Source organism: Geotrypetes seraphini, chromosome 3, assembly GCF_902459505.1.
Source record: "Geotrypetes seraphini chromosome 3, aGeoSer1.1, whole genome shotgun sequence".
Classification (NCBI taxonomy): Eukaryota; Metazoa; Chordata; class Amphibia; order Gymnophiona; family Dermophiidae; genus Geotrypetes; species Geotrypetes seraphini.
In genome coordinates this window covers 112,341,405-112,367,951 of record NC_047086.1, presented here as the reverse complement: position 1 = coordinate 112,367,951, position 26,547 = coordinate 112,341,405, and the positions used below count along the sequence as shown (strand labels likewise).

The 26,547-nt window shown below is 44.8% G+C and overlaps 1 protein-coding gene across 2 annotated transcripts in view; it reads right to left on the bottom strand.

Moving 5' to 3' along the window:
- Positions 1–661: 661 nt before the first annotated feature.
- Positions 662–26,547, bottom strand: part of TNFRSF21 (TNF receptor superfamily member 21) — a 157,152-nt gene continuing 131,266 nt past the window's right edge. For both annotated transcript variants that reach the window (XM_033937837.1, XM_033937838.1), the window contains exons 5-6: positions 12,017–12,236; positions 662–2,012 (exon numbers count right to left, since the gene is read on the bottom strand). In XM_033937837.1, coding sequence (XP_033793728.1) covers positions 1,783–2,012; positions 12,017–12,236 — 450 coding nt within the window. In that variant the 3' untranslated portion in view covers positions 662–1,782. The remainder of the gene's footprint in view (positions 2,013–12,016; positions 12,237–26,547) is intronic.

Genomic DNA, 26,547 nt, shown 5'->3' with positions numbered 1-26,547 from the left:
ATGGAGTGATTTTCTTTTGTTATGAATTAATACACCTCAACCCTGAAGAAGTGGGTGAAACGCATCAGCTTTGTTGCTGCAAACAAAGCTGAGTCAATGCTAAAATATATCATATAAGGATAACGTTTGCTTGCCTGTGATAAATATATAAAATAACAAATAATGAGGATTGGTGAAGAATGGAGCCATTGTTGAGTTGTGCTACTCGAATGGTAATCTGATGACCCTCGAACACATTGGTGTATAATACTAAAGATAAAAGTGAATTGAAAGAAAAGATATAGTAATCCTTTGAGTTCCTGAAGGGTTTGGATATAATAGGACACACAATTTTGGCACAGCAATTTGAATGAGATTCTTGCATGGATGGGTAACTAGTGAAGTTCTCTGAATATGGGTGTGACCATTTCAATTGCTTTTAGATGTGCAGGTAAAACAAAATTAAAATTACAATTTTTCTAAATTTATTTACCATAATACACACACTAACTTCTCTTCTGTACTGTTGCAAATGCTAACCTTTTGCTACTGAACAGGTGAAAATTAATAACTTTTAGTTTTTATTCGGGACGAATGCTAAGCTTCCATTGACGCAGCAGTACCCCATTGACACCTGAAAAACTAGAGCTTCCAAGGAGAGAAAGAGACAGACACAGGCAGATAGAGTAACAAACACAGGTATTTATTAATAAATTAGAAGACTGAAAGGCATTTCTGACAATTTTTAGGCAGGTGCATGACGCCCCTTAAGCTTTTTCAACATGGCGTAACAGGACCTGTAGGGGTATGACATTTGCCAACATTTCCTTTGAAGCACAGCCAATTAATAAAAGGGAATTGTGGCCAAGAAAATTAATAACAAATACATACCCACTGGCTATATCCGTACTAAGACATAAAAAAATATCAGTCCTCTGAGGCTCATGCCCTGCAACGGTACCCAGTGTTCTGTTGTAACATTCAAGGTCCAGTACCTTCTACAGTAGCACAATGTATTTCGCTTTGATCAAAACTGGCAAGGTCAAATAGACACACCCCTCTTATTACACTCTTTCCTACCCCAATCCCCCCTAAAATCATGTGCACTTGGCAGCAATTGACAACACTTTTGCTTTAGCTGAAAACAGCACTATAACGCATTTCCAGGCATTTCCCAGAGGGAAACCATAGAATAAATTGTGCTAGTAATGGAAAACGGCTTTTTTTTTTTTTTTGCATTTAATGCAAAGTGATATATTAGTCTAAAGACAAGCTAATTGCATTAAATAGCAATACACGAGAACCAGTTCTCACAGCTTCATTTCACTTGTCACAAAAAAAGTAAAAAGTGGTGGTGAGGAAGAGATTATAGAGCAGCAAAGCAAAAAAATAAAAAAAAGTTAAGTTCTTTGAAACTGGATGGAAGCAGAATTTCTTTTTAATGTAATCCTGACTTGTGTTAAGAATTTTGCCGAACCAAGGTTATTGATCTTGGTTGATTAACCAAGATTTAAAGTGCATAACTTGATTGGAATGGTAACAGAACATAAGTCAAGCACAATATTAATAAAACAATACAAAACCAAAACATAAAAAACTCTTCATTTTGCAAGAAAAGGATGCTGAAACTGGCTTGAAAAGTGCAAGAATTAACTGACCTTTCCTATTTGGAAAAACAAAACAAACAAACAAAAAAATATTATACTGGCCATGTTTTACAAAAATCCTGCCTGCACGCTGTTGCCAATCTTTCAGCACCTGGCAAGCTGCAAATACAAGCAACATTCAGGGCATGCGGACCGTTTACAACAGATCAGGGAGATGACAGTAGACAGAATCCAAGAGTTTTTGGCTTGCGTCCTGGCTCTTCGCTCCAGCAATCTCAAAGAGCCGATCCAGTTTATCTTCAGCATGGGGAATCTCCTCGATCACATGGAGTTCATCTGGGTTTAGAATATGTAGCATGTCATCAAATATGGGCTGTAGGTCACAGGGGTCCAAGCGAACCTGACGCAGCACCGTGTCTTTCTTCTCTGTAATGAGAGAAAAGTATCCATCAGTACTCAGATTTAATGGCATGAAAGGTCACTGAAACATAGTATGATGTTTGAGGCATAAGTCATTAGCAATGGCATACAATAAAGAATGACACTGGGACAAATTTTTCCCCGTCCCCACAGGAACTCAATTTTCCCATCCCTACAAGTTTTTGTCGCTGTCCCTGTCCCATTCCTGTAAGCTCAGCCTTAACTGCACAAACCTCAAACGCTTATGATTTTAAAGTGTTTGAGGCTTGTGCAGATGAGGACAGAGCTTGCAGGAATGGGGCAGGGACAGGAAAAGAACTCACCAGAATGGGGAAATGAGTTCCCTTGGGAACAGGGAAAATTTTTTCACCTGTCATTTTCTCGCATACAACTCTACCTTTTAGGGTACAGAAAAACACCAATTAGGATATGAAATGTTGGGAGAATTTTAAAAATGAGCTGGTTTTCATTTTCTGACAAGCTTGTTCATATTACCTTCAAAAGAAAACCAGAAGAGCAGAAATATCTGCAAAAATGTGCGTAACAGCTGAGATGACAGTCCACCAACAGCTTAAAGGCTGCCTGAGGAAACCAACGTTGAATACAGAAGTCTTTATTGGTTATAACAACTGTAATAATACGAGCAGTGTTTTGGTATTTAAAAACCTGCTTCAGGAGTCAATATAATGGTGACGGTTCAATCTTCAACTGTGTGCCCCATGGCACATAGGCAACAATACCAAGGTCTCATCTGGGGCTTGGCATTCACATTTAATGGTTGAAAGTTTTTCACTCGAATCTTGGTTGACAAGATTTTGGGAATCGGTGATGTATTTATTCACTGAAACATTACTGTATTCGGCCAAAACGTTGCAGATTCATTGTGTAGTACACAGAAGTCGTGCAAATCTTCTGTGAGAACAAAGGTTATCAAATTCAAGAGAGTATCCAGGGCTTGCACCGAGGAAGCATGTCTGACTCTTGAATTTGGCAACCTTTGTTTTCACAGAAGCTTTGCACGACTTCTGTGTGCTGCACAGTGAGATCTGTAGAATTTTGACTGACTGAAGTGAATACATCACCGATTCCCAATAACTCGTCAACCAAGATTGCAGTGAAAATCTTAGGACCTAAAAACGTGAATGCCAAGCCTCAAATGAGACATTGGTATAGTTGCCTATGTGCCTTTTGGTATTAAATTTAAATTTTTATTATTAAATTTTATTAGGATTTTATATACCGCCTATCAAGGTTATCTAAGCGGTTTTACAATCAGGTACTCAAGCATTTTCCCTATCTGTCCCGGTGGGCTCACAATCTAGCTAATGTACCTGGGGCTATGGAGGATTAAGTGATTTGCCCAGGGTCACAAGGAGCAGCGCGGGGTTTGAACCCACAACCCCAGGGTGCTGAGGCTGTAGCTTCAACCACTGCGCCACACACTCCTACACAGTTGAAAACTGAACCAGCATTATACGAGGGGATGCTGAAAAGTTCTCAGCCCAACCAACCAACTTCCTGAATTCTGAGTGCTACTTTGCCACTGTAGCTGAAGTGTGTTCTTATTTCATTAAGTGCCAATTTGCAGAAACAAAATTTTATGTTTTGACATTGTTTCAGATCATTTATTGACCCATATTCACTTCATTCTCTTCTTGGTTGGGCTGAGAACATTTCAGCACCCTCTGTATTACCGTATTTTCACGCATATAACGTGTGCGTTATACACAATTTTTACAAACCGCGCATAACCTTGCGCGTTGTACAAAATTTTTTTTACATAGTTCCCCCCCCAACGTCCGATTCACCCCCCCGCAGGACCGCTCGCACGCACCTGCACCCCCACCCCGAAGGACCGCTCGCACGCACTCCCACCCGCACCCCCAGCCTGAAGGACCACTCGCACCCCCACAGCCTCCGGACCCCCCCATCATGTAGAAGCTCCTACCGGTGTCCTGCTGCTTCCTCTTGGCGGTCCCGGCCCTTCTGTGAGCCCTGCGCTGCTTCCTCTTCCGGCGGTCCCGCCCTTTCTCTGACGTCAAGCCCTCTTGCCCCACCAACTCCCTGACACGATCGGGGCAAGAGGGAGCTCAAGCCCTCTTGCCCCAGCCAACCGCGGCACCCCCGACACGATCGGGGCAAGAGGGAGCTCAAACCCTCTTGCACCCCTGACTCCCTGACACGATTGGGGCAAAAGGGAGCTCAAACCCTCTTGCACCCCTGACTCCCCGACACGATTGGGGCAAAAGGGAGCCAAAGCCCTCTTGCCCCGCCGACTCCCCAACAATATCAGGCCAGGAGGGAGCCCAAGTCCTCCTGGCCCTGGCGACCCACACCCCGCTAGTTGTTCGGGCCAGGAGAGAGCCCAAACCCTCCTGGCCACGGCGACCCCCTACCCCCACCCCGCACTACATTACGGGCAGGAGGGATCCCAGGCCCTCCTGCCCTCGACGCAAACCCCCATCCCCCCAACGACCGCCCCCCCCAAGAACCTCTGACCGTCCCCCCAGCCGACCCGCGACCCCCCTGGCCGACCCCCACGACACCCCCACCCCCTTTCCCCGTACCTTTGTGTAGTTGGCCGGACAGATGGGAGCCAAACCCGCCTGTCCGGCAGGCAGCCAACGACGGAATGAGGCCGGATTGACCCATCCGTCCCAAAGCTCCGCCTACTGGTGGGGCCTAAGGCGCCTGGGCCAATCAGAATAGGCCCGGGAGCCTTAGGTCCCTCCTGGGGGCAGGCCTTGGGCACATGGTCGGGTTGGGCCCATGTGCCTCAGGTATGCACAAACTTTGTTACTATTACCTTAAACTCAACCTCAAGGATAAGTCTTTTAGAGACTTTTCTGTTCAACAGCAGAAGGTGGATTTGAATAAATTAGAGAAGCTAACAACTTGAGACAAAAAATTTGGTTTCTAAACATATGGCTGATAAAATGAGGTTCTTAAGGAAGATTGAAAACCAAGAAAACCAACAAAAAATTTGAATTTGAGGATTCTTAATTTTCTGATAACTAGATTTATGTCTCCACAGGAACTTTTTAAGAACTTTATGTTAACAGTCTTAAAAGGTTTCGGAATCAAGTCTCCCCCCAATACAGAGAATTTACTATTTAAAACGAATGCAAAAGGAAAAAGCTTTAGTAGCTGAAAGTATACAATTGGATGTTTCTGCTATATTGCAATCTTCTGATATTGAAATACAGGGGCGGACGACATTGTTAGACTCTCTTGTGTACTTGTATGTGGCACGCGCATTGTTGGGATGGAGGCCGGCTTAACTCTGGAGTTGAAAAGTCGTGCACATGCTTCTGCAGGACGGCGGACGGCTTGAATCGGGAGCCGGGAGGCGCTGGCAGATGGCAGAGGCATCGGCTGAAGCAAATGGGCAGCCGCACGGGGATCCCATGGGAAGGAAGCCACCCCGCTGAAGGGGCTGTGGCACCCACGGGCAGGTACCCACCCCTGGGCCACCATAGAAACATAGAGAAACATAGAAGATGACGGCAGAAAGGGGCCATGGCCCAGCAAGTCTGCCCACTCTAATGACCCACCCCCCATGACATTACCCCCCTAGAGTTCCCACATGTATATCCCATTTCCTTTTAAAGTCTGGCACGCTGCTGGCCTCAATCACCTGAAGTGGAAGTTCATTCCAATGATCAACCATTCTTTCAGTGAAGAAATACCCCTGATTTTCAGCGGATGCCTTCTTGTGGCCGAAGGACCTTTAAAAAAAAAAGATATCCTCTTCTACCTCGATACAGCCCATGATATATTTAAAAGTTTCAATCATGTCTCCTCTCTCTCTCTACGTTCCTCGAGTGAGTATAGCTGTAATCTTTTCAGCCGTTCCTCATACGGGAGATCTTTGAGCCCCGAGACCATCCTGGTGGCCATTTGTTGAACCGATTCAACTCTCAGTACATCTTTTTGGTAATGTGGTCTCCAGAATTGTGCACAATATTCCAGATGAGGTCTCACCATGGATCTGTACAACGGCATTATGACTTCGGGCTTCCGGCTGACGAAACTTCTACGGATACAACCCATCATTTGTCTTGCCTTCGATGAAGCCTTCTCCACTTGATTGGCTGTTTTCATGTCTTCGCTAATGATCATCCCCAAGTCACGTTCTCCCTAGTTCTAGCTAAGGTCTCACCATTTAGTGTGTAAGTTCTGCACAGATTTTTGCTGCCAAGGTGCATAACCTTACATTTTTTAGCATTGAAGCTTAGCTGCCAAGTCAAGGACCAATGTTCCAATCGAAGTAGGTCCTGCATCATACTGTCGGGCACGGTGCCTTTACTTACTATGTTGCATAGTTTGGCGTCATCAGCGAATGATGTGATTTTACCTTGAAGCCCCTGAGTTAGGTCTCCTACGAATATGTTGAAAAGGATAGGGCCCAAGACCGAGCCCTGCAGCACTCCACTGTTCACTTCCAACATTTTTGAAAGGGTGCCGTTTACCATCACTCTCTGAAGTCTACCGTTTAGCCAATCATTGACCCATGCAGTTAATGTTTCTTCCAAACCCATCGATTTCATCTTGCTCAATAACTGGCGGTGTGGGACACTATCAAAAGCTTTACTGAAGTCCAAGTACACGACATCTAGGGACTCCCCCACATCCAGCTGTCTCGTTACCCAGTCGAAGAAGCTAATTAGGTTGGATTGGCAGGACCTTCCCTTGGTAAATCCATGTTGGCGGGGATCCCATAGATTTTCCTCATCCAGGATCGTATCTAGTTTGTGCTTAATTAGTGTTTCCATGAGTTTACTCACTGGATGCGAGACTCACCGGTCTGTAGTTCACAGCCTCTGCCCTGCATCCCTTTTTGTGGAGAGGGATGACGTTAGCTGTTTCCAGTCCAGGGGGACTCTTCCCGTATTCATGAAAAGATTGAAGAGCACGGATAACGGCTCTGCCAGGACATCAGACAGCTCTCTAATCACCCTGGGGTGTAGATTGTCCGGTCCCATGGCTTTGTGCACTTTGAGTCTTGATAGTTCGCAGTAGACGCTGCTGGGTGTAAACTTAAAATTCCTAAACTAGTCTTCCGAGCTTTGCTTTGCTTGCAACTGTGGACTGGACCCTGGTGCCTCGCAGGTAAAGATTGAGCAGAAGTATTCATTTAGTAGTTCTGCTTTATCAGAATCCGATTCTGCATAATTCCCGTCTGCTTTCCTAAGGCGTACTATCCCATCTGTGTTCCTTTTTCTATCACTGTACCTGAAGGATTTTTCCCCTTTTTTAATGTCATTCGCTAGATTTTCTTCTATTCGAAGCTTGGCCTCTCTGACTGCCGTTTTGACAGCTTTAGACCTGGCCAGATAGTCTTCTTTTTTTGCATCTCCTTTACCTGATTGTTTGTAGGAAATAAATGCTTTTTTCTTCTTTTTAACGAGGTCCGAGATTTCTGTAGTGAACCACTGGGGTTTATTGTTTCTCCGTCGTTTGCTTACCATTTTTATATAGCGGTTTGTTGCTTCGTGTAGGATAGATTTCAGGGTTGACCACATAGTCTCTACATTATCGATTTCAGCTTGGTCTTGCAGTGCCCAACGGACGAAATCTCCCATGCGTTTGAAGTCAATACCCCGAAAGTTGAGGACCTTTGTTGTTGTGCTTGATCTAGTGAAACCTTTCTTGAGGTTGAACCATACCATGTTGTGGTCGCTGGAAGCCAGCTTATCACCAACCAAAACTGTGTTCCAATCTGCATCAGGCATATTGAAGTCCTCTAACAGTACTGTGTCCCCACGCAAAGTGACGTTCTCTATATCTTCGATTAATTCTATATCCTTGTCTTCCTGCTGTCTTGGAGGTCTGTATACCACACCAAGATACAGGAATTTTTCATTTCCTCTTGCCAGGTTCACCAAGAGGGATTCCCCGGTGTACTTGATATCTGTGATTCTGATAGTTTTGATGTCTTCTTTAGTGTATAGTGCTACCCTTCCTCCTAACTTGCCCTCCCTGTCTCGACGAAGTAGGTTATAACCTGGTATAACCATATCCCACCCATGTGAGTCCGTGAACCAAGTTTCGGAAATCGCCACTACGTCTAGGTCAGCGTTCATTATTTCTGTCTCTAAATCCAGAATTTTATTGCCCAAACTGTGTGCATTAACATACATAGCCCTCCATACTCTATGTTTGCTAAGTTCCTGTGTAGAGTTTCCCGCCTGAGTTAGAGTGACTCCTAAAGTATTGTTTACAGTGTGTGCACTTACCTCGGACTCAGAAGTGTAATTGCGACTCACGCCTTCTGAATAGTTACTTACTGCGCTGGTATGTGAGTGGGTACCCTCCCCCAACTTACCTAGTTTAAAGCCCTTTGAAGTAGGTGGGCTAGTTGATGTCTGAAGACGTTCTTACCTCTTCTGGTCAAGTGGAGTCCGTCTGGTCCCTGAAGTCCCTGTAGTGCCTCTCCATGGTTTAGGAATCCAAAGTTCATCTCCCTGCACCATCCGTGTAGCCACTCATTAGTCCTCTGGATACGCTCCTCCCTGGCTCTGCCCTTACCTCTTACTGGGAGGATCGAGGAGAAGACCACCTGCGCTCCCATCCACTTCAGCTTCTCACCCAGGGCTCCATAGTCTTTGGGTATACTCTCCGGTGTGTTCCTGGCAGTATCGTTCGTTCCGACGTAGATGAGAAGCCTGGGGCTTGAGAAGTCTATCTAGACAGGTGGTGACATCTCGGATTCTGGCTCCAGGCAGATAGCAAACCTCCCTTGATTCCATATCCGGTCTGCAGATTGGTCCCTCGGTGCCCCTCAGCATGGAGTCCCCAATGACTACCACTCTGCGCTTCTTCGGGGGGAGCCGATCCGTTGTCTCTGGGGTTGGAGCCATGTGTTGGACATCTTCCTGTATCTCATCGGCAGTCCCTTCCTGTAAGATCTGGAATCTGTTCCTCAGGGTGATTTGAGGGGTTGATGTAAAACTGCCGTTTGAGAGAAAAAAAAGAAGAAACTGAGAAAGGGGGGGGTCTTCTGTGCTTGCCTGTGGAGGAGGTTACCAGCTGCCAGGAGTTGGCATCTCCAGCCATCTCCTGCACCCCAATCATTGGTTTCAAAGCTGAAGGTTTGGGCATCACGGGGATGGACTGCGCCTGCTTGGTGATTTAGGAGAGCTCCTGACCGACTCCGTCGATGAAGGCCTCATCCTCTGTGATGCATCTAAAGCACTTGACCTTCTCCCTTAGGCTCCACAGTTCCTGTAGGATGTCTCCGTTTAGCTGACCCACCTCCTCTGTCTGCGTAGAGACTGTAGTGTACTGCTGGGGGAAGGCCTCGGTCTGCACAGAGGCCTCTGTCCACCATCCAGGGTCATCCTCTGTCTGCACGTAGTCCGTGGTCATCCCCTGGATCCCTTCGGTGATTGGAATGCTGGTATTGATTGTAGTCCTGGCGCTTCTCGTTCTCCCTGCCATTTTCAAGTTGTTATATAGGTATGCCTGCTTGTTAGTTAGTTGGAAAAGTCTGCCTGTTGGTTAATTTGAGAGTTTGAAAAAGAAGTCTGCCTGTATGAGAGTTTGAAAGAAAAGTCTGCCTGTATGAGAGTTTGAAAGAAAAGTCTGCCTGTATGAGAGTTTGAAAGAAAAGTCTGCCTGTATGAGAGTTTGAAAGAAAAGTCTGCCTGTATGAGAGTTTGAAAGAAAAGTCTGCCTGTATGAGAGTTTGAAAGAAAAGTCTGCCTGTATGAGAGTTTGAAAGAAAAGTCTGCCTGTTAGTTAGTTTGAGAGTTCGAAAGGTTAGTGTGTCTGAGGTCTGCCTGCTATGGGTAAAGAGAGAACTATCCTCTGGTTAGTGAGCTAGAAAGGACTGCCTGTTTAGGAGGATTAAAAGATAGATGAAAGGTTTAAGATAAAGTTTGAGAAAGAATACGATATAGTGTGAAAATTAGTTAGTTAGTTGTGTGTGACTGTTGGTCTAATTCCGCTCTGTTGCAAGTTGAGTCCTTACCTTGGCGGTTTTCTGGAACCCTTAGAGTTGCAGATACGGCCCTCCTTGAGGCCCTTCGCAAAGGCGCTCTCGCTAGGGTGAGCTCGGCCTCGATGTGCAGGTGACGTCGGAGGGGTGGGCGGAGCTATCTCTCGCGCTCTGCCCCTCTCTCTCTTGTGCCTGCCTTGTTTCCGCCTGCTTACCCTCCTGCTCCCGACTCTCCTCCTGCTTCTCTCCGCTCCTGTCTCTTTCTGCCTTCCACTACAGCCTCCCTCCTCTGCTGGTCAGCCGCCTTCCCACTCTCTCTGGCTTCCCATAGCTGAGAGCTCATTTAGCAAGTTTTGCTCGTCTTGCAAAACACTCACAAACCGAGGTTTTGACTGTACTTTTTTTTTTTTTTTAACAGAAAGGGTAGTAGATGTGTGGAACAGTCTCCCGGTAAAGGTGGTGGAGACAGACTGAATTCAAGAGGTTCAGGAGTAATCTAAGGAAATACTTTAAAAAAAAAAAAACCAGAAAGGGTAGTACCCGTGCTTCCCCAAAAATAAGACAGGGTCTTATTAATTTGTGCTCCAAAAAACACACTAGGGTTTATTTTTGGGGAATGTCTTAATTTCGGGGAAACATGGAATCTACCCCTTGACACATGCCATATTATCGCTCCCATCCCTTTGTGCACCTGAACACCACCGATCCTCCCACTGTGTTATACCTATCCCTCCTTCCCATCCCCTTTGGGCACCGGAATTACCACTGACCGCTTTACATACCTCCAAAGCCTCAAAACTAGTGGCAGAACTCTCAATGGGCTGCTTTGTGGCTTTCCCCACTGGGGCCTTCCCTCTGCCACATTACTGATGACATCATCAGTGATGCAGCAGAAGGAAGGCCCCAGCAGGGTAGGCTTCGAAGCAGCCCATTCAGAGTGCTGCCACCGGTTTTGAGGCTTCGGAGGTATGAAAGGCAGTTGGTGGTATTCTGGTGCACAAAGGGATGGGAGGGAGGGATCTTAACTAGGGCTTATTTTTGGGGTAGGGCTTATATTAGGACCTACCCTGAAAATCATGCTAGGGCTTATTTTTGGGGTAGGTCTTATTTTCAAGGAAACAGGGTAGATGTGTGGAACAGTCTCCCGGTAGAGATGGTGGAGAAAGACTGAACTCAAGAAAGTGTGGGACAGGTATGTGGGATCTCTTTGAGAAGGGAGGAGATAGTGGATGCTGCAGATGGGCAGATTGGATGGGCCATTTGGCCTATATCTGCTATGTTTCTATATGGCAATGTGCAAAAAATACAGCCACTTTCGCCTTTACAGAGGATCATTCTAATGCAATATACCAGAAATCATTTCCAGTGCTGCAGTATTATGTAACACACATTTATGTTTAAACTCATCTCTAATTCAGGCATTTTCAAGTTTCAAACTATGTCAGAAGAAAGCAACCTTTATAAATGGAAGGCTGCAATATTACATAAATGTCAGAGCTCCATAGACCACCTGTGTTAGATAAGTAAATGATGGAAACTGCTAGAATGGCTATTAGTATTTAGTGAAATGGTATGGTGGTCATGTTAGTCTACTCTTAAAGGTAATATGTAGAAATAAAACAAAGGAAAAAAAATACTATCTTTTTATTGGACTAACAGCGTAATTTATGATTAGCTTTCGAAGGTAACCTTTAAGTCCTCAGATCATAAACTACATTAAGTTAGTCCAATAAAAAAAGTATTTTTTCCTTTATGTTTTTGTTTTATTTCTATTAGTAGTATTTAAAAATTGCTTTCTGTGTATACTTTCCATGGTCTCTCAGGCTTTAACTGCAATATTCACTTCAATCTCAAAAATGCACAATAGCCTCTTCTCCTCATTTTAAAGCCATATCACTAGTGAACAAAGAACATATCAGTACCAGTTCTACACATTTATTTTGCACAGAAGTATTCTTTGTGCTCGACATAGCATTTTTGCTCTGCTGAAATATTTTACAGCAACCATATTATAGACCAAAAACAAAAAAGAAAAAAACAACAAATCTGCAGATCAATTCTCTCTCACCTTTGGTAATAAAGGAGCCTGTTCTGCTGAGAGCTGAGGAGCCACTGGAAGTTGAATCACAGCGGAGAAGAGGTTCCGACTCGTCCACAAAGAATCCCTTATTCTTCTCCAGGGGAGAGCGTTCTATAGTCAGAATGGTTGAATCTGAAGGTTTATGACTTACAATACCACTGGAGCCGGGCATTGCATTCACAGGCAGGGACAACTTTTCCACTTCAAGCTAAAATGAGATGAAAATAAAATCTTTAAAATGTGCATGTTTTGGCAAAACCTACATTTTTTTTACAGGCAGTTATGCATAAGTGTAATTAAACCGACAAGCTATTTCTTTGATATAGCTTTCTTGTTTAACAAGTTTTTAAACTATGATTTAAAGTCTCAGATTTGGGGCTTGATATAGCAATACCACATCAAGCCAATACAAGGCACTTTCTTGTCCCCCCCCACTGCCAGGGTGCTGCTCCCCCCCCACTCGCAAAGTTCTCCCCCCCCCCCCGCGTGATCCGGCACCCCCCCGTGAGAACAGGCACCCCCCAGCCGACCAACTTTAACTCCCCCCCCCCCCCCCCGTCTGGCACCGGCACGAGAACCGCTCTCCCCCGCTCGCAACCCCCCCCCCCCCGCTCGAATCGGCACCCCCCCCGCCCGACCAACTTTAACTCACCCCCCCTTTGGCACCGGCACGCAGCTCACAAGTGCCGGTGCCATTTGAAGATCTTCTTCTTCCCAGTCTCTGCCGGCTTTGAACATGCATCTGCGCATGCTCAAGCCCTTCTAATTCTCATTGTGGGCTGCGTGCCGGTGCCAAAGGGGGGGGTGAGTTAAAGTTTGTCGGGCGGGGGGTTCCTGTTATCGTGGGGGGGGGGGGGGTGCCGATTCGAGCGGGAGGGGGCCCTTTGCGAGCGGGGGAAAGCGATGCCGGTTATCGGGGGGTGCTCGCAAATCGAGTCAACACTTGGTTTGCGAGACACGTTTTGCGAGAATGTTTTGCTCGTCTTGCAAAACACTCACAAACCGGGTTACTCGCAAACCGAGGTTTGACTGTATTTGCAATATATTCTCAGACTGAATAAACCCCGAGCCATTTCCCCAGACCTTGCACTTAACTGAGATGAGAGCATATATAGGACAGCTTAAGTATACTTGAAGGGCTGCTGAAAAGTTCTCAGCCCAACCAACAAAGTTCAGGCAGTCTCCATCAAGGGCTATATACGTAGTCCAATGATTTTCCACTTTTTGTTCCCTCAAAAATACTGAGCAAAAAAAGTGGAAAATTGCTGGACTAAGTGAAGAGCCTTTGATGGAGATTGCCCCAACTTTGTTGATTGGGCTGTGAACTTTTCAGCAGCCCTTCGTAGTTCTAAACTCTCCATTAAAACCGATTATGGAACAGGATGATAGTTCGAATTTTAAATATCCTATTTTGATATTTATTTCAGTTTCAACAATTATAAATCAGAAACAAAAAATAGGCGTATACTCAAACTGAGTGAAAATCTAAGAAAACAGGAGTAAAAATGTCATTCATAAAACAAAAATGAAAAAAAATACATATTTAAGCCTACAACTGAAGGGCTTACAGTTATGGAGTGGAGGAGCCCTAGTGGTTGGTGCAGCAGCCCGAGAACCTGGAGAGCTGGATTCGATTCCCACTGCAGCTCCTTGAGACTCTGGGCAAGTCACTTAATCCTCTATAGCCCCATGTACAAAATAAGTACCTGAATATAATATGTAAACTGTTTTGATTGTAACTACAGAAAGGCAATATATCAAGTCACATCCCCTTTCCTCATTTCCAAAACCCAATTCCAAGTCCAACACCCAGAGTCACAAGGAGACGTACTAGGAATTGAACCTAGTTCTCCAGGTTCTCAGGCTGCTGCACTAACCATTAGACTATATTCCTCCCTCTCAAATTTCTCTAACTTATTGAGCTCTAAAATTTCAACCCTTTTAGCATTATCAAGGTTTTTTCAAGCCCACCTATCAAAATGCTCTAAAGGTGACATTTTCTGAATAGTCTCTCCTGAAAAGTTGCAAAGTGAGGGAAGGCTGCTCTCCATATTGTTTTAGGAAGGGTGGTATATTAAATCTAACAAAACCATATTTCTTAGTCACCTCTCTACATGGTGTCATGGATAAAGTGCTCCCAGGCCGAGATAAACTGGGAAAGCAACTGGTCATAAAGAAGGCCTTGAGAAGGACATTCTAGCCCTCACTTCCCAAAGTCAAGAGGTTTAATTCCAGAGACATCTGATGACAAAGTCACAGAAGGAAACGGAAAGCACGAAGTGTGGGCATGTGCGGGCAATCAAGAGGAATTTTATTTTTGGACACAACACAGGCCGTGTTTTGTTGCAAATTGCCTGTGCGTATGCAGCCTGTCTGAATCTTCACAATTGCTTGATCACCTTACACTTGAAAGCCCTTTTGTGCCTTCTGCTTTTCTAGTCAACTGATATATTTTGACCTACAAAAGTCAGAGGACATCATAAGGGGTGGTTTTCCTGCCTCTTTCAATGTTAAATGATCACCTTCCAACTCATGTTAAGGAATCTCATCTTTATCTATAGCTGGAGCTGAGTAGTAATAGACTGGACTAAATGGAGGACTTCAGTATTAAATTCAATGACTCCTGAAACCAAAGTTTGATCAGAAGTATCCAGTGTACAACAAGAGAGTCTGTTGGGCCTTGGACCTTTTCAACAGCTGTAGATTTACCATTATCTATTTATTCATTCAATTTTTTATACCGTTCTCACAGGGGAGTTCAGAACGGTTTAGATGGATTTTTTTCAGGTACTCGAGCATTTTTCCCTGTCTATCCTGGTGGGCTCACAATCTATCTGAAGTATCTGGGGCAATGGGGGACCAAATGACTTGCCCAGGGTCATAAGGAGAAGCGTGGGTTTGAACTCTCAACCCTCAGGGTGCTGAGGCTGTAGCTCTAACTCCTGCACCACAGTATGGGAGAAGATTGCATAGCAAACATTGTCCGACAGAAATGGTAAAACATAACATGACAAAACATGGTATGGCGAAACATAGCATGGCAAACGAGTCTCTTTCATATGAAAGGAAACTCTGGAGTAATCTATGGAGATACTTTTTTTTATAAAAAGGGTGTTAGATGCGTGAAAAAGTCTCCCAGAAGAGGTGGTGGAGACAGACTGAATTCAAGAAAGCGTGGAATAGGCACGTGGGATCTCAGAGAGAGGGAGAGATAATGGTTACTGCGGATGGCCAGACTGGATGGACCATTAGGACTCATCTGCCATCATGTTCTATCTTTTTTCACTTTAATAAAATATTTAGACAAAAAAGACTTCAATTTTTTCTTGTTATTCAAAATAAGCATCTGATCAATGGACCTGAACCAATGTTATCTACTGCAAAACCTCTGTAACAAAGAACTCTGTTGCAGCAAATTTCCTTACAAAGCAAGCTCTCACCATCATCCCAGTTCCTCCTGATGGCCTTTCATGGAACACTATTAAAAGGGAAATGGATTAGGACTTGTATACCACATTTTTATAGTTTTACAATCACAATCAGATCGTTTTACATACAGGGTCTTCAAGTATTTTCCCTATCTGTCCTGATGGGCTCATAATCTCTCTAATGTACCTGGGATAGTGGAAGATTAAGTGATTTGCCCAGGGTCACAAGGAGCAGTGCGGTGTTTGAAAACACATCCTCAGGGTGCCGATGCTGTAGCTCTAACCATTACACTACACTCTCGTCACAAACATTGAAAGCCGAGTCACTCAAGGTAATGTTCCAACTAATTGAGCAGCTTAGGCAATCTAAAAAGCATGTATTGATTTTTATCCAGCTCTACAGGACAATTAAACATGTGGCAGAACATTAAACAAATCATAGCCTATGCTGGGTTTTCTTTTAAAGAAAAGCAGGCATGTCTCTTTCTACTCAGATTACAATGTGGAAAGGGAAGATACCCCAAATCTGTTCAAACAGGTACCAGGTCAGCATGACCAGAAAACCAGCCAGTTTATGCTAAGCACATGTATACACTTCTCCCTCCGAATCCACGGTCTCAGCAATCGTGGATTCATTTATTTGCGATTTTTTTTTTTTAGATCCATTTTCATTTTTCGGGCTATTTTTAAGCCCTCTTAGATCCCCCTTAAGCCTTACCTGGTGGTCTAGTGGGTATTCGGGGTAAGAGCGATCTTCCTACGTTCCTGCCCCATGCAGATCATTCATAGGAAATGGCTGCCGTGAGCTCCCGTAGTCTCTCGAGACGACAACAGAAGCTCACGGCAGCCATTTCCTATGAGTGATCTGCATGGGGCAGTAGCGTAGGAAGATCGTTCTTGTCCCGAAAACCCACTAGACCACCAGGTAAGGCTTAAGGGATTCTGGGGGGTAAGTGGGGGGCTGGGTCAGAGCCAGCTTAAATATTATTCACATTTTTTTTTATATTCATGGGCCGGCTCTGCCCCTAACCCTTGTGGATATGGAGGGAGAAGTATCTTCTCTATGTTCTCCTGACACACCTTACCCTGAGCAGCACAGAATAGCTGTGTAGTTTAGTTTAATTGCTAAATTCTTGAAACTTTACAAACTCGATTGGTACTATAAGGGTGAGGGAGGGATAATTAATTCCCTTCCACTTTAGGATTGATACAAAATGTGGGTCAGTTTAAAAGGCAGCAGAAAACATTTTTATTTCAATAAGTCAGACTGATATTTGGAATAGAGCTATACTGATTTGAGTTTGTTATTTATTTTGATACTGAATTAATTTTATGGAACTTTTCTCTCAGAGTTGTATTGTTTAAAAATGTTTTAACTACGTATGTTTTATCTTATTCATCCAGGATTTAAAGCAGGGGTGTCAAACTCAATCACATAAGGGGCCAAAATCTAAAGCACAGGCTAAGTTGCGGGCCAAATTTATTAAGATACTTAGGGGTCCTTTTATTAAGGTACACTAACCAATTTAGTGAGTACTAAATGTGCACCTTAATAAAAGGACCCTTTAGTCTTAGTAAAAGTATAGTGTTACAACCTCTCCAACCCCACACCGGCTCTCTGATGTAAACAAAATAAATAAAAAGACTTTTCCTCTCTCTTTTAGGTCCTAGTTCACACCTGCTGTTTAACACCAGCTCTGGCAGGATATACATTTCAAATCTTGACATATTGTAATCACAAAACAGAAAACAAAATTATTTTCTCTACCTTTTGTCGTCTTAGTCATTATTTAAATCATGTTGTGGTTCCAGGCTTCTGATAACTCGCTTGCCAGGGTCTCTTCCTTTCTTCTTCCCTTCCGTTTCCCTTCCCTCCCCTGGAGGTCTGCCATTTTCCTTTTGGCTCGAGATTTGGCCCTCTGTTCCTTCCCTCCCTCGATCCCAGCTTTCCTGTCTCACATTAAAGCAGCCTGCAGAGGATTGCCGGTCAACTGTAGCAATCCTAGCAGGCTGCCGTCGTTCTCCGCAGCATGTTCCCTCTGATATACGGGGCCACGGCAGAGGTAATGTGCTGCAGAGGCTATGGCAGCCTGCTAGGATCGCTACAGCAGATCAGCGTTCCTCTGAAGGCTGCTTTAATGTGAGACCGGGAAGCCGGGATGAAGGGAAGGAACAGCGAGCCAAAATTACCCTGCGGGCCTGAGTTTAACACCCCTGATTTAAAGACTGAGTGTAATATAAATATTGTAAATACACTTCTCCCTCCATATTCGCTGTGATAGGGGATTAACAAAACCGCAAATACAGAAAAAACGCAAATAACTTTTTCATATGTTATTCGCTGTTTTCTATTAAAAACCATCGTGAATATAGTGAAACCGCAAATAACATGGTGGGAGACCTGGCCTGTTCCTGAAAGAGAAGCAAAGCACGGTGAAGAAAGTGCTGGGAATCAGCAATTTTCTCTGTAAACGCTTGGAATCAGCGATTTCTCTATGCAAGCTGATATAATTTGGGGGGAGGAGGCAGCAAGCTAAAAACCATGAATAATCGAAACCGTGAATACGGAGGGAGAAGTGTAAAGAGTTACTATTTGGGAGCAAGCAGTAATAAAGAGAAGTAAACAGCTACTTTAGTTATTAAGCAGCTTAGTTATTAAGCAGGAAGGATCCTATAATTCATTTACCCCCCCCCCCTTTTACTAAGTCGCAGTAGAGGTTTACACCGTGGCCCAGAGCGCTAGATGCTCCAATGCTGCTCCGATACTCATAAAGTTCCTATGAATGTCGGAGCAGCGTCAAAGCATTTAGTACTCAAGGCCGCAGTGGAAACCTCTACAGTAGCTTAGTAAATTGCTAAACACTCATTAGATTGTTGATGTTATAAATTTTCTTATCAAATTTTATAACCGAATGCGACATCCCAGAATTCTAATTTGTATCTTTGTTGTATACTGCTTTAGACCTCTTGAGAATAAGTGGTTTATAAAAGTCTAGATCAGATAACACTGCTTGGCACATTAATTCTGACTAAGTTCTGGCAGGGGGAACAGCCAGTATGACAAGTTGAGAAGAATGTAGGCAGCAGGACAAGATGTAAGAAAGCACAGTTACTTACCGTAACAGGTGTTATCCAGGGACAGCAGGCAGATATTCTTGACTGATGGGTGACGGCACCGACGGAGCCCCGGTACGGACAATTTTAGAGTGATTGCACTCTAAGAACTTTAGAAAGTTCTAGCTCGGCCGCACCGCGCACGCGCGAGTGCCTTCCCGCCCGACAGAGGCGCGCGGTCCCTCAGTTAGTATAAGCCAGCTAAGAAGCCAACCCGGGGAGGTGGGTGGGACGCAAGAATATCTGCCTGCTGTCCCTGGATAACACCTGTTACGGTAAGTAACTGTGCTTTATCCCAGGACAAGCAGGCAGCATATTCTTGACTGATGGGTGACCTCCAAGCTAACAAAAAGAGGGATGGAGGGAAGGTTGGCCATTAGGAAAACAAATTTTGCAAAACAGATTGGCCGAAGTGTCCATCCCGTCTGGAAAAAGCATCCAGACAATAATGAGATGTAAAAGTGTGAACTGAGGACCAAGTAGCAGCCTTGCAGATTTCCTCAATAGAAGTGGAGCGGAGGAAAGCTACAGATGCTGCCATTGCTCTGACTCTATGGGCCGTGACAGAACCTTCCAGTGTCAGTCCGGTCTGAGCATAACAAAATGAAATGCACGCTGCCAGCCAATTAGACAACGTACGTTTAGAAACGGGACGTCCCAATTTATTTGGATCAAAGGACAGAAAAAGTTGAGGAACTGATCTGTGGGGTTTCGTACGCTCTAGATAGTAAGCCAGAGCCCTTTTACAATCCAAAGTGTGTAAAGCTTGTTCTCCAGAATGAGAATGAGGTTTTGGAAAGAAAACAGGGAGAACAATGGATTGGTTGAGATGGAATTCAGATACAACCTTAGGGAGAAACTTTGGATGTGTACGCAGAACCACCTTGTCATGGTGAAAAACCGTAAAGGGAGGATCTGCGACCAGTGCATGAAGCTCACTGACCCTCCTGGCAGAGGTAAGGGCAATAAGGAAAAGCACCTTCCAAGTAAGAAACTTGAAAGGAGAGGTAGCCAAGGGTTCAAATGGAGGCTTCATTAAAGCAGAAAGAACCACATTGAGATCCCAGATAACAGGAGGGGCTTTAAGAGGTGGTTTCACGTTGAAAAGCCCACGCATGAACCTGGACACCAGGGGATGAGCTGAGAGAAGTTTTCCATGGACTGGCTCATGAAAAGCTGAAATGGCACTGAGGTGGACTCTGATGGACGAAGACTTAAGGCCAGAGTCAGACAAAGAGAGCAAATAGTCCAACAACGTCTCCACTGCCAGGGAAGTGGGATCAAGATGATGAAGAAGACACCAGGAGGAAAATCTCGTCCACTTCTGATGGTAACATTGCAGAGTGGTTGGTTTCCTGGAGGCATCCAGAATGGAACGAACAGGCTGAGATAAGAGAGTATCATGAGATGTCAGCCCGAGAGATACCAAGCTGTCAGGTGTAGAGACTGGAGGTTGGGATGAAGGAGGGTTTCCTGCTGTTGCGTAAGCAGAGAAGGAAACAGAGGAAGAAGAAAAGGTTCCCTGGAACTGAGTTGAAGTAGAAGGGAGAACCAATGTTGCCTGGGCCACCTCGGAGCAATCAGAATCATGGTGGCTCGTTCCCTCTTGAGCTTGAATAAGGTTCTCAACATTAGAGGCAGAGGAGGGAAGGCGTACAGGAACAGATTCGACCAGTCGAGGAGAAAAGCATCCGCTGTCAGACGGTGAGGAGAGTAAAGTCTGGAGCAGAAGAGGGGCAGCTGGTGATTGTGAGGAGCTGCAAAGAGGTCTATCTGAGGAGTGCCCCATTGAGTGAAGATAGACTGCAGAGTTATAGGATCGAGTGTCCACTCGTGAGGCTGGAGAATTCTGCTGAGTTTGTCCGCTAAAGAATTCTGTGTTCCCTGAATGTAGATAGCTTTCAGGAAGAGATGGTGATCTATGGCCCAATTCCAGATCTTTTGGGCTTCTTGGCATAGAAGGCGAGAGCCTGTCCCACCCTGTTTGTTGATGTAGTACATCGCAACTTGATTGTCTGTGCACAACAAGAGGACCTGAGGAAAGAGAAGATGTTGGAAAGCCTTGAGGGCATAAAACATCGCTCTGAGTTCCAGGAAATTGATTTGATGCTTCTTTTCCTGGGCTGTCCAAAGACCTTGAGTCTGGAACTCGTTCAAGTGAGCTCCCCATGCATAAAGAGAGGCGTCGGTGGTGATAACCAGGTGATGAGGGGGCTGATGGAACAGAAGACCTCTGGATAGATTTGAGGATACCAACCACCATTGAAGAGACTGACGAAGAGATGATGTCACAGATATGTGTCGTGAGCAAGGATCCGTCGCTTGGGACCACTGAGTAGCAAGGGTCCATTGAGGAGTGCGTAGGTGAAGACGTGCGAGGGGCGTGACATGAACTGTAGACGCCATGTGCCCCAAGAGTACCATCATTTGCCTGGCTGAGATGGAAGGCAGTGAAAGTACCTGTTGACATAGAGACTGAAGGGTCTGAAGACGATTGGATGGCAGGAAAGCTCTCATGAGGAGTGTGTCCAGGATCGCTCCAATGAATTGAAGTCTCTGAGTAGGGATGAGATGAGATTTGGGTAGATTGATCTCGAACCCCAGAATTTGTAGAAACAAGATGGTTTGGTTGGTGGCCAGAAGAACTGCTTGAGCGGATGTGGCCTTGATTAACCAGTCGTCCAGGTAAGGGAAGACCTGGAAGTGATGAGAGCGTAGAAATGCCGCTACCACAATGAGACACTTGGTGAAGACCCTTGGAGAGGAGGCAAGGCCGAAGGGCAGCACCTTGTATTGGTAATGAGAATGATTGATCATGAAGCGTAGGTACTGTCTGGAAGCCAGATTTACTGGTATGTGAGTGTACGCTTCTTTGAGATCGAGGGAACATAGCCAGTCGCCTTGATTGAGAAGAGGATAAAGAGTGGCCAGAGAAAGCATCTTGAACTTTTCTTTGACCAAATATTTGTTGAGATCGCGGAGATCTAGAATGGGTCTGAGATCTCCTGTTTTTTTGGGGACTAAAAAATATCGGGAGTAGAACCCCTGCCCCTGCTGGTCTAGGGGAACTTCTTCTATGGCATTTAGAAGAAGGAGGGATTGAACCTCTTGGAGAAGAAGGGTTAATTGAGGACTGGAAGCAGACTCTTTTGGTTGACTTGGAGGAGGTAGTGACTGAAAGTTGAGAGAGTAGCCGTGGCGGATGATGTTGAGGACCCACTGGTCTGACGTGATAAGTTCCCAACGGCTTATGAAATAAGTAAGGCGTCCTCCTATAGGTTGTGGAAGTTGGGTAGAAGGAACAAAACTGGCTATGTTCTGGAGAATTAAGTCAAAAGGGTTGTGTAGACTTTTGCACTGGTGCAGGTTTTACCTGTTGTTGTTGCTGAGGCTGTCTAGCAGCCGGCCTTTGTTGTCTCTGGCGTCGTTGCTGGGGAGCAGCTTGAGGCAGAGGACGAGCCACAAATCTACGCTGGTAGGAGGATTGTGGACGAAAAGGTCTGGTTGTTGGCGGCTTCTTAGACTTAAGAAGTGTATCCCATCTAGTCTCATGAGCCGATAACTTTTGAGTGGTGGAGTCCATGGAATCTCCAAACAACTCATCCCCTAGGCAAGGTGCATTGGCTAGCCGATCCTGATGGTTAACATCGAGTTCAGAAACCCTAAGCCAGGCCAGCCGTCTCATTGCCACTGAGATGGCTGTAGCCCTAGAGGTCAGCTCGAAGGTGTCATAAATGGATCTAACCATGAATTTCCGGAGCTGGAAAAGCGAAGAACAAGTTTGGTGAAAAACCGACTTTTTCCGATCAGGGAGATATTTCTCAAAAGCAGAGATATTCTGAATAAGCTGCTTTAAGTAGAAGGAGAAATGGAATGCATAATTCCCTGATCGATTCGCCAACATTGCATTTTGGTATAGTCGTTTCCCAAACTTGTCCATAGACTTTCCCTCTCTGCCAGGAGGGACAGAAGCATACACACTAGCCCCCTTGGACTTTTTGAGGGTGGATTCGACCAAAAGGGACTCATGATGTAACTGGGGTTTATCAAACCCAGGGATAGGAAGGACTCTATATAGAGAGTCTAATTTTCGGGGAGCCCCAGGAATGGTGAGGGGAGATTCCAAATTTTTATAGAACGTCTCTCTCAAGATATCATGGAGAGGTAACTTAAGGTATTCCTTTGGAGGCTGATCAAAATCCAGAGCATCAAGAAAAGCTTTGGATTTCTGTGACTCAGCCTCCAAAGGAATAGAGAGAGAGTCACACATTTCCTTTAAAAAGGAAGAAAAAGAAGATACTTCTGGTTTAGAGGAGGGCCCCAAGGCAGAGGTGTCCTCTTCACCAGAAGAACATTCTCCCTCAGAAAGGAGAGGGTCTTCTGAGTCGCCCCACAAGTCAGGGTCTTGAACTTGGAAGCTCCGGTCCCGAGAATCCGGCGTGGAAGACTGTAAGTGATGGGATTTTCTATGAGATTTCCCTGACCTGCCTGACTCGGTACCGGGGGATGTGACTGTATGCACCGGTGCCGAAGTCTGAACAGCTTGATGGTGGGATCTCGGCTCCGGTGCAAGAATCGGCATGGAGACAGAGGAAACAGACTGTACCGGTACCGACGAAGTGGAAGTTGACAAAGTAGGACGATCCACTGTCGGTACCGGCGGCTCAGACCGGACTGGTACCGGAAGACTCGGTACCAGGAGTGAAGGCAGAATGTGCTCTAACTGTTCTTTAAGTTGTAATTTTAGAACAGCAGCAATACGGTCTTCGAGAGAAGGCACCGGTACCGCCTTTTTCTTTTGCGGTACCTGCGGTGCCGCTCTACGCTCCGAGGATGAGGAACCCGATGTAGAGGGGCTCACCTCTATTGGAGCGGAGCGCTTCCGTGAGCGCCTCGAGGTCTGCAGGATTGGGCTCGCTGCTATTGAGACCGGAGGACGCTCCAACGGGGAAGGCTTCTTAGCCGGCTTACCTGGAGGAGCCGACACCGACGCGGTATCGCGTGGTGTCGACGATGTGGGTGCCGACTGAGCCGGAGTCGAAGTCGGTGCCGGAGTGGTATCGGACATCTCGGTGCCGAAAAGAAGTTTTTGTTGAATCTCTCTATTTTTAAGAGTTCTTTTCTTTAGAGTCGCACAGCGGGTGCAGGTAGACGATTGATGGTCCGGGCCAAGGCACTGTAGACACCAATTATGTGGGTCAGACAGTGAAATTGGCCGTGCACACCGCTGGCACTTTTTAAACCCGGGTTGAGGGGGCATGAATGTGAAGACGGCTTCAGCCAAATCGAAGGCCGAGGCTTCGATAGTGGCAGTAGGCCCCGCCGGGGCGAAACCGAAAAAAGAAAGAAAACTAAATCAGTTTTTTTTTTTTTTTTTTAAGAAAGAAAGTAAAATAAAATGAAGGAAATAAACCTTCTAAAGACGTTTACGCGAGCGGGAAGGCGAAAAATGGAAAAAGTTTTCAACAGCCGTTGAAACGTGCGACTTCTTAGCTCCGCGGAAACTAAGAAACTGAGGGACCGCGCGCCTCTGTCGGGCGGGAAGGCACTCGCGCGTGCGCGGTGCGGCCGAGCTAGAACTTTCTAAAGTTCTTAGAGTGCAATCACTCTAAAATTGTCCGTACCGGGGCTCCGTCGGTGCCGTCACCCATCAGTCAAGAATATGCTGCCTGCTTGTCCTGGGATAAAGAAGATAACTTTAAAATTAGAGAATTAGAGATTTGAGAGCAGACATGTCATGACAGCAGCACTGAGTCAGCCAGCATGAACCGAAAATATACTACTGAGATCCATCTGTAAGGAGGTTAGGAGTCCAAGTTAAAAGAAATGCACAGTAGGCTTTGTTTAAAAATGTTTTTCACCTATTTTGCATAGCTAGGCAAAAGTATTTCTAATTCAAGTCCAGTATGTATCATTCAACTGAGAAAAGATTTAAATATTGGCCAAATAATGCATAATACATAAACTGCTAATTGATTTGCTTTTTAGTGCGCCAACTAGACCAGTTGCTTATCTCTGCATCTCTGTGCTACATAGCTTGCTAAACAGTTAGAAAACCATGGTAAGTGATAGTGCCAACAAATGTTATTTCTGTCTGCTCTGCCAAGGGATGTTTCAGCTGTCAGCCACAGATTAAAATTACTTGCAACATTTCATCCTTATTTGTATTCTCTTAAATGTGATGACTTCCCTGAGCGCAGAAATAAACTGTATAAAATGCACCTACATAATATCAAACCCACAGCAATACTTAATAACATCAGTGTATTTTAGACAAAGTATGTCCTTTATATTTTCTATCGCCTTAGTATTAGAGAACGACATGGGGACAAATTTTTTCCCCATCTCCACAAGTTCTTTTCCTGTCTCTGCCCCATTCCTGCAAGTTCCATCCTCATCTGCACAAGCCTCAAACACTTTAAAATCATAAGTCTTCAAGGCTTGTGTGGTTAAGGCAGGGCTTACAGGAATGGGGCAGGGACAGCGACAAAACTCATGGGGATGGGACAAGGAAATTGAGTTCCTGCGGGGACGGGGACAAATTTGTCCCCATGTCATTCTCTACTTAGTATTCAGTCTCAGACCAAAGGTCACCAATGGGTCAGGATTTCAGGATACCTCTGAATATATACGAGATATTTGCATGCCTACTTGCAAATCTTTATCATGCATTTACATTAGGGATATCCAGAAAACCAGGGCTGTGGAGTAGGAGTCAGTAAAAGTGTTATCAAGTCCAACCAGCTTCAAAATTAACAAAAACATTATAATAAACACCTCATCATCAATTAAAATTGAATGTTGCTAAACTGAAGAGTTATATTTTGGCCGTGGGAAAAAATTTGCTGTGCTGCCCTTCTGAAGCCAAGCTTGCGGATGTAGCCATGCCAGTCTGTCAACAATGTAGGTATCTTGGGGTGACTTTACTCTTCCTTATCCTTTAAGTCCCAAATTAAGGCCTTGATCTCATGTATATTTTTCAGGTTGCAATTGCTAAGATTACGTGACTATCTAAAGTTTAGAACGGTCATCACGATAATGGTAGCTCTGCTGCTAGATTACTGCAATGCTATTTATTTAGGCTTACCTAAATGTGTGTTTCAGTCGTTGCCTTGGCTCAGAATGCAGCTGCTCTCCTTACTGTTCATGCTTCAGAATTCGATCACATTACACTGATACTTTGAGATCTCCACTGGCTGCCAATTGGCTTGCAGATTGAATTTAAGGTTTTGTGCCTAATGTTTAAGGTGTTGCAGTAGAATTGCCCTCATAGTGTACATTACTTGTTGCGGTGGCATTGTCCAGTATACAGTACGAGTTACGCTCATCGGATAGTTCTTGCTTGGAAGTACCATTATTGCAGGTTGTCAAGCTCTCTGGGAGTCGTAAGTCTATGTTTTCTGTCCAGGGTCCGCTAGCTTGGAATGCATTACCATAAACGTTACATCAATCCTCTACTTTCTGGCAATTCAGGAAAGGGTTGAAAGTGTGCTGTTTGAGCGCTTTTTTGGTGCGAGTTTAGTGAATACTTGAGGGGGAAATCAGAGTGGGTTTGTGATATGTTTTGATGATGTTTAGATTTGCTGTATGTTTTTCTGTACATATTCTCTGTTATTATGTAGGTTGCTCCTGTACCTCACCTAGATCTGTGGATGGGTGGATTATAAATATTTTTTAAAATAAATTTATCATCATTTTATACTTGTATATATTTTGTTAAGGTTCTCACTCTAAACTTCAAACAAATATATTCTGTGGTTCATTAGTTCTATACCTAAAGAAATATCCTAGGTTTCTGTAATTAATCAAACTTCTCTTAGATTTACTATACAAAGTAGAAGTCTGAGGGTCAAAATACTAGAAAGCAGAGGTGTCGGAGTCCAAGATTTGGTGTACCAACACCACAGCCCTGCCAAAATCCTGACCTATTGGCAGCCCTCAAGGACAAAGTAAATAGTAAGGCTCTACAGTCCCTCT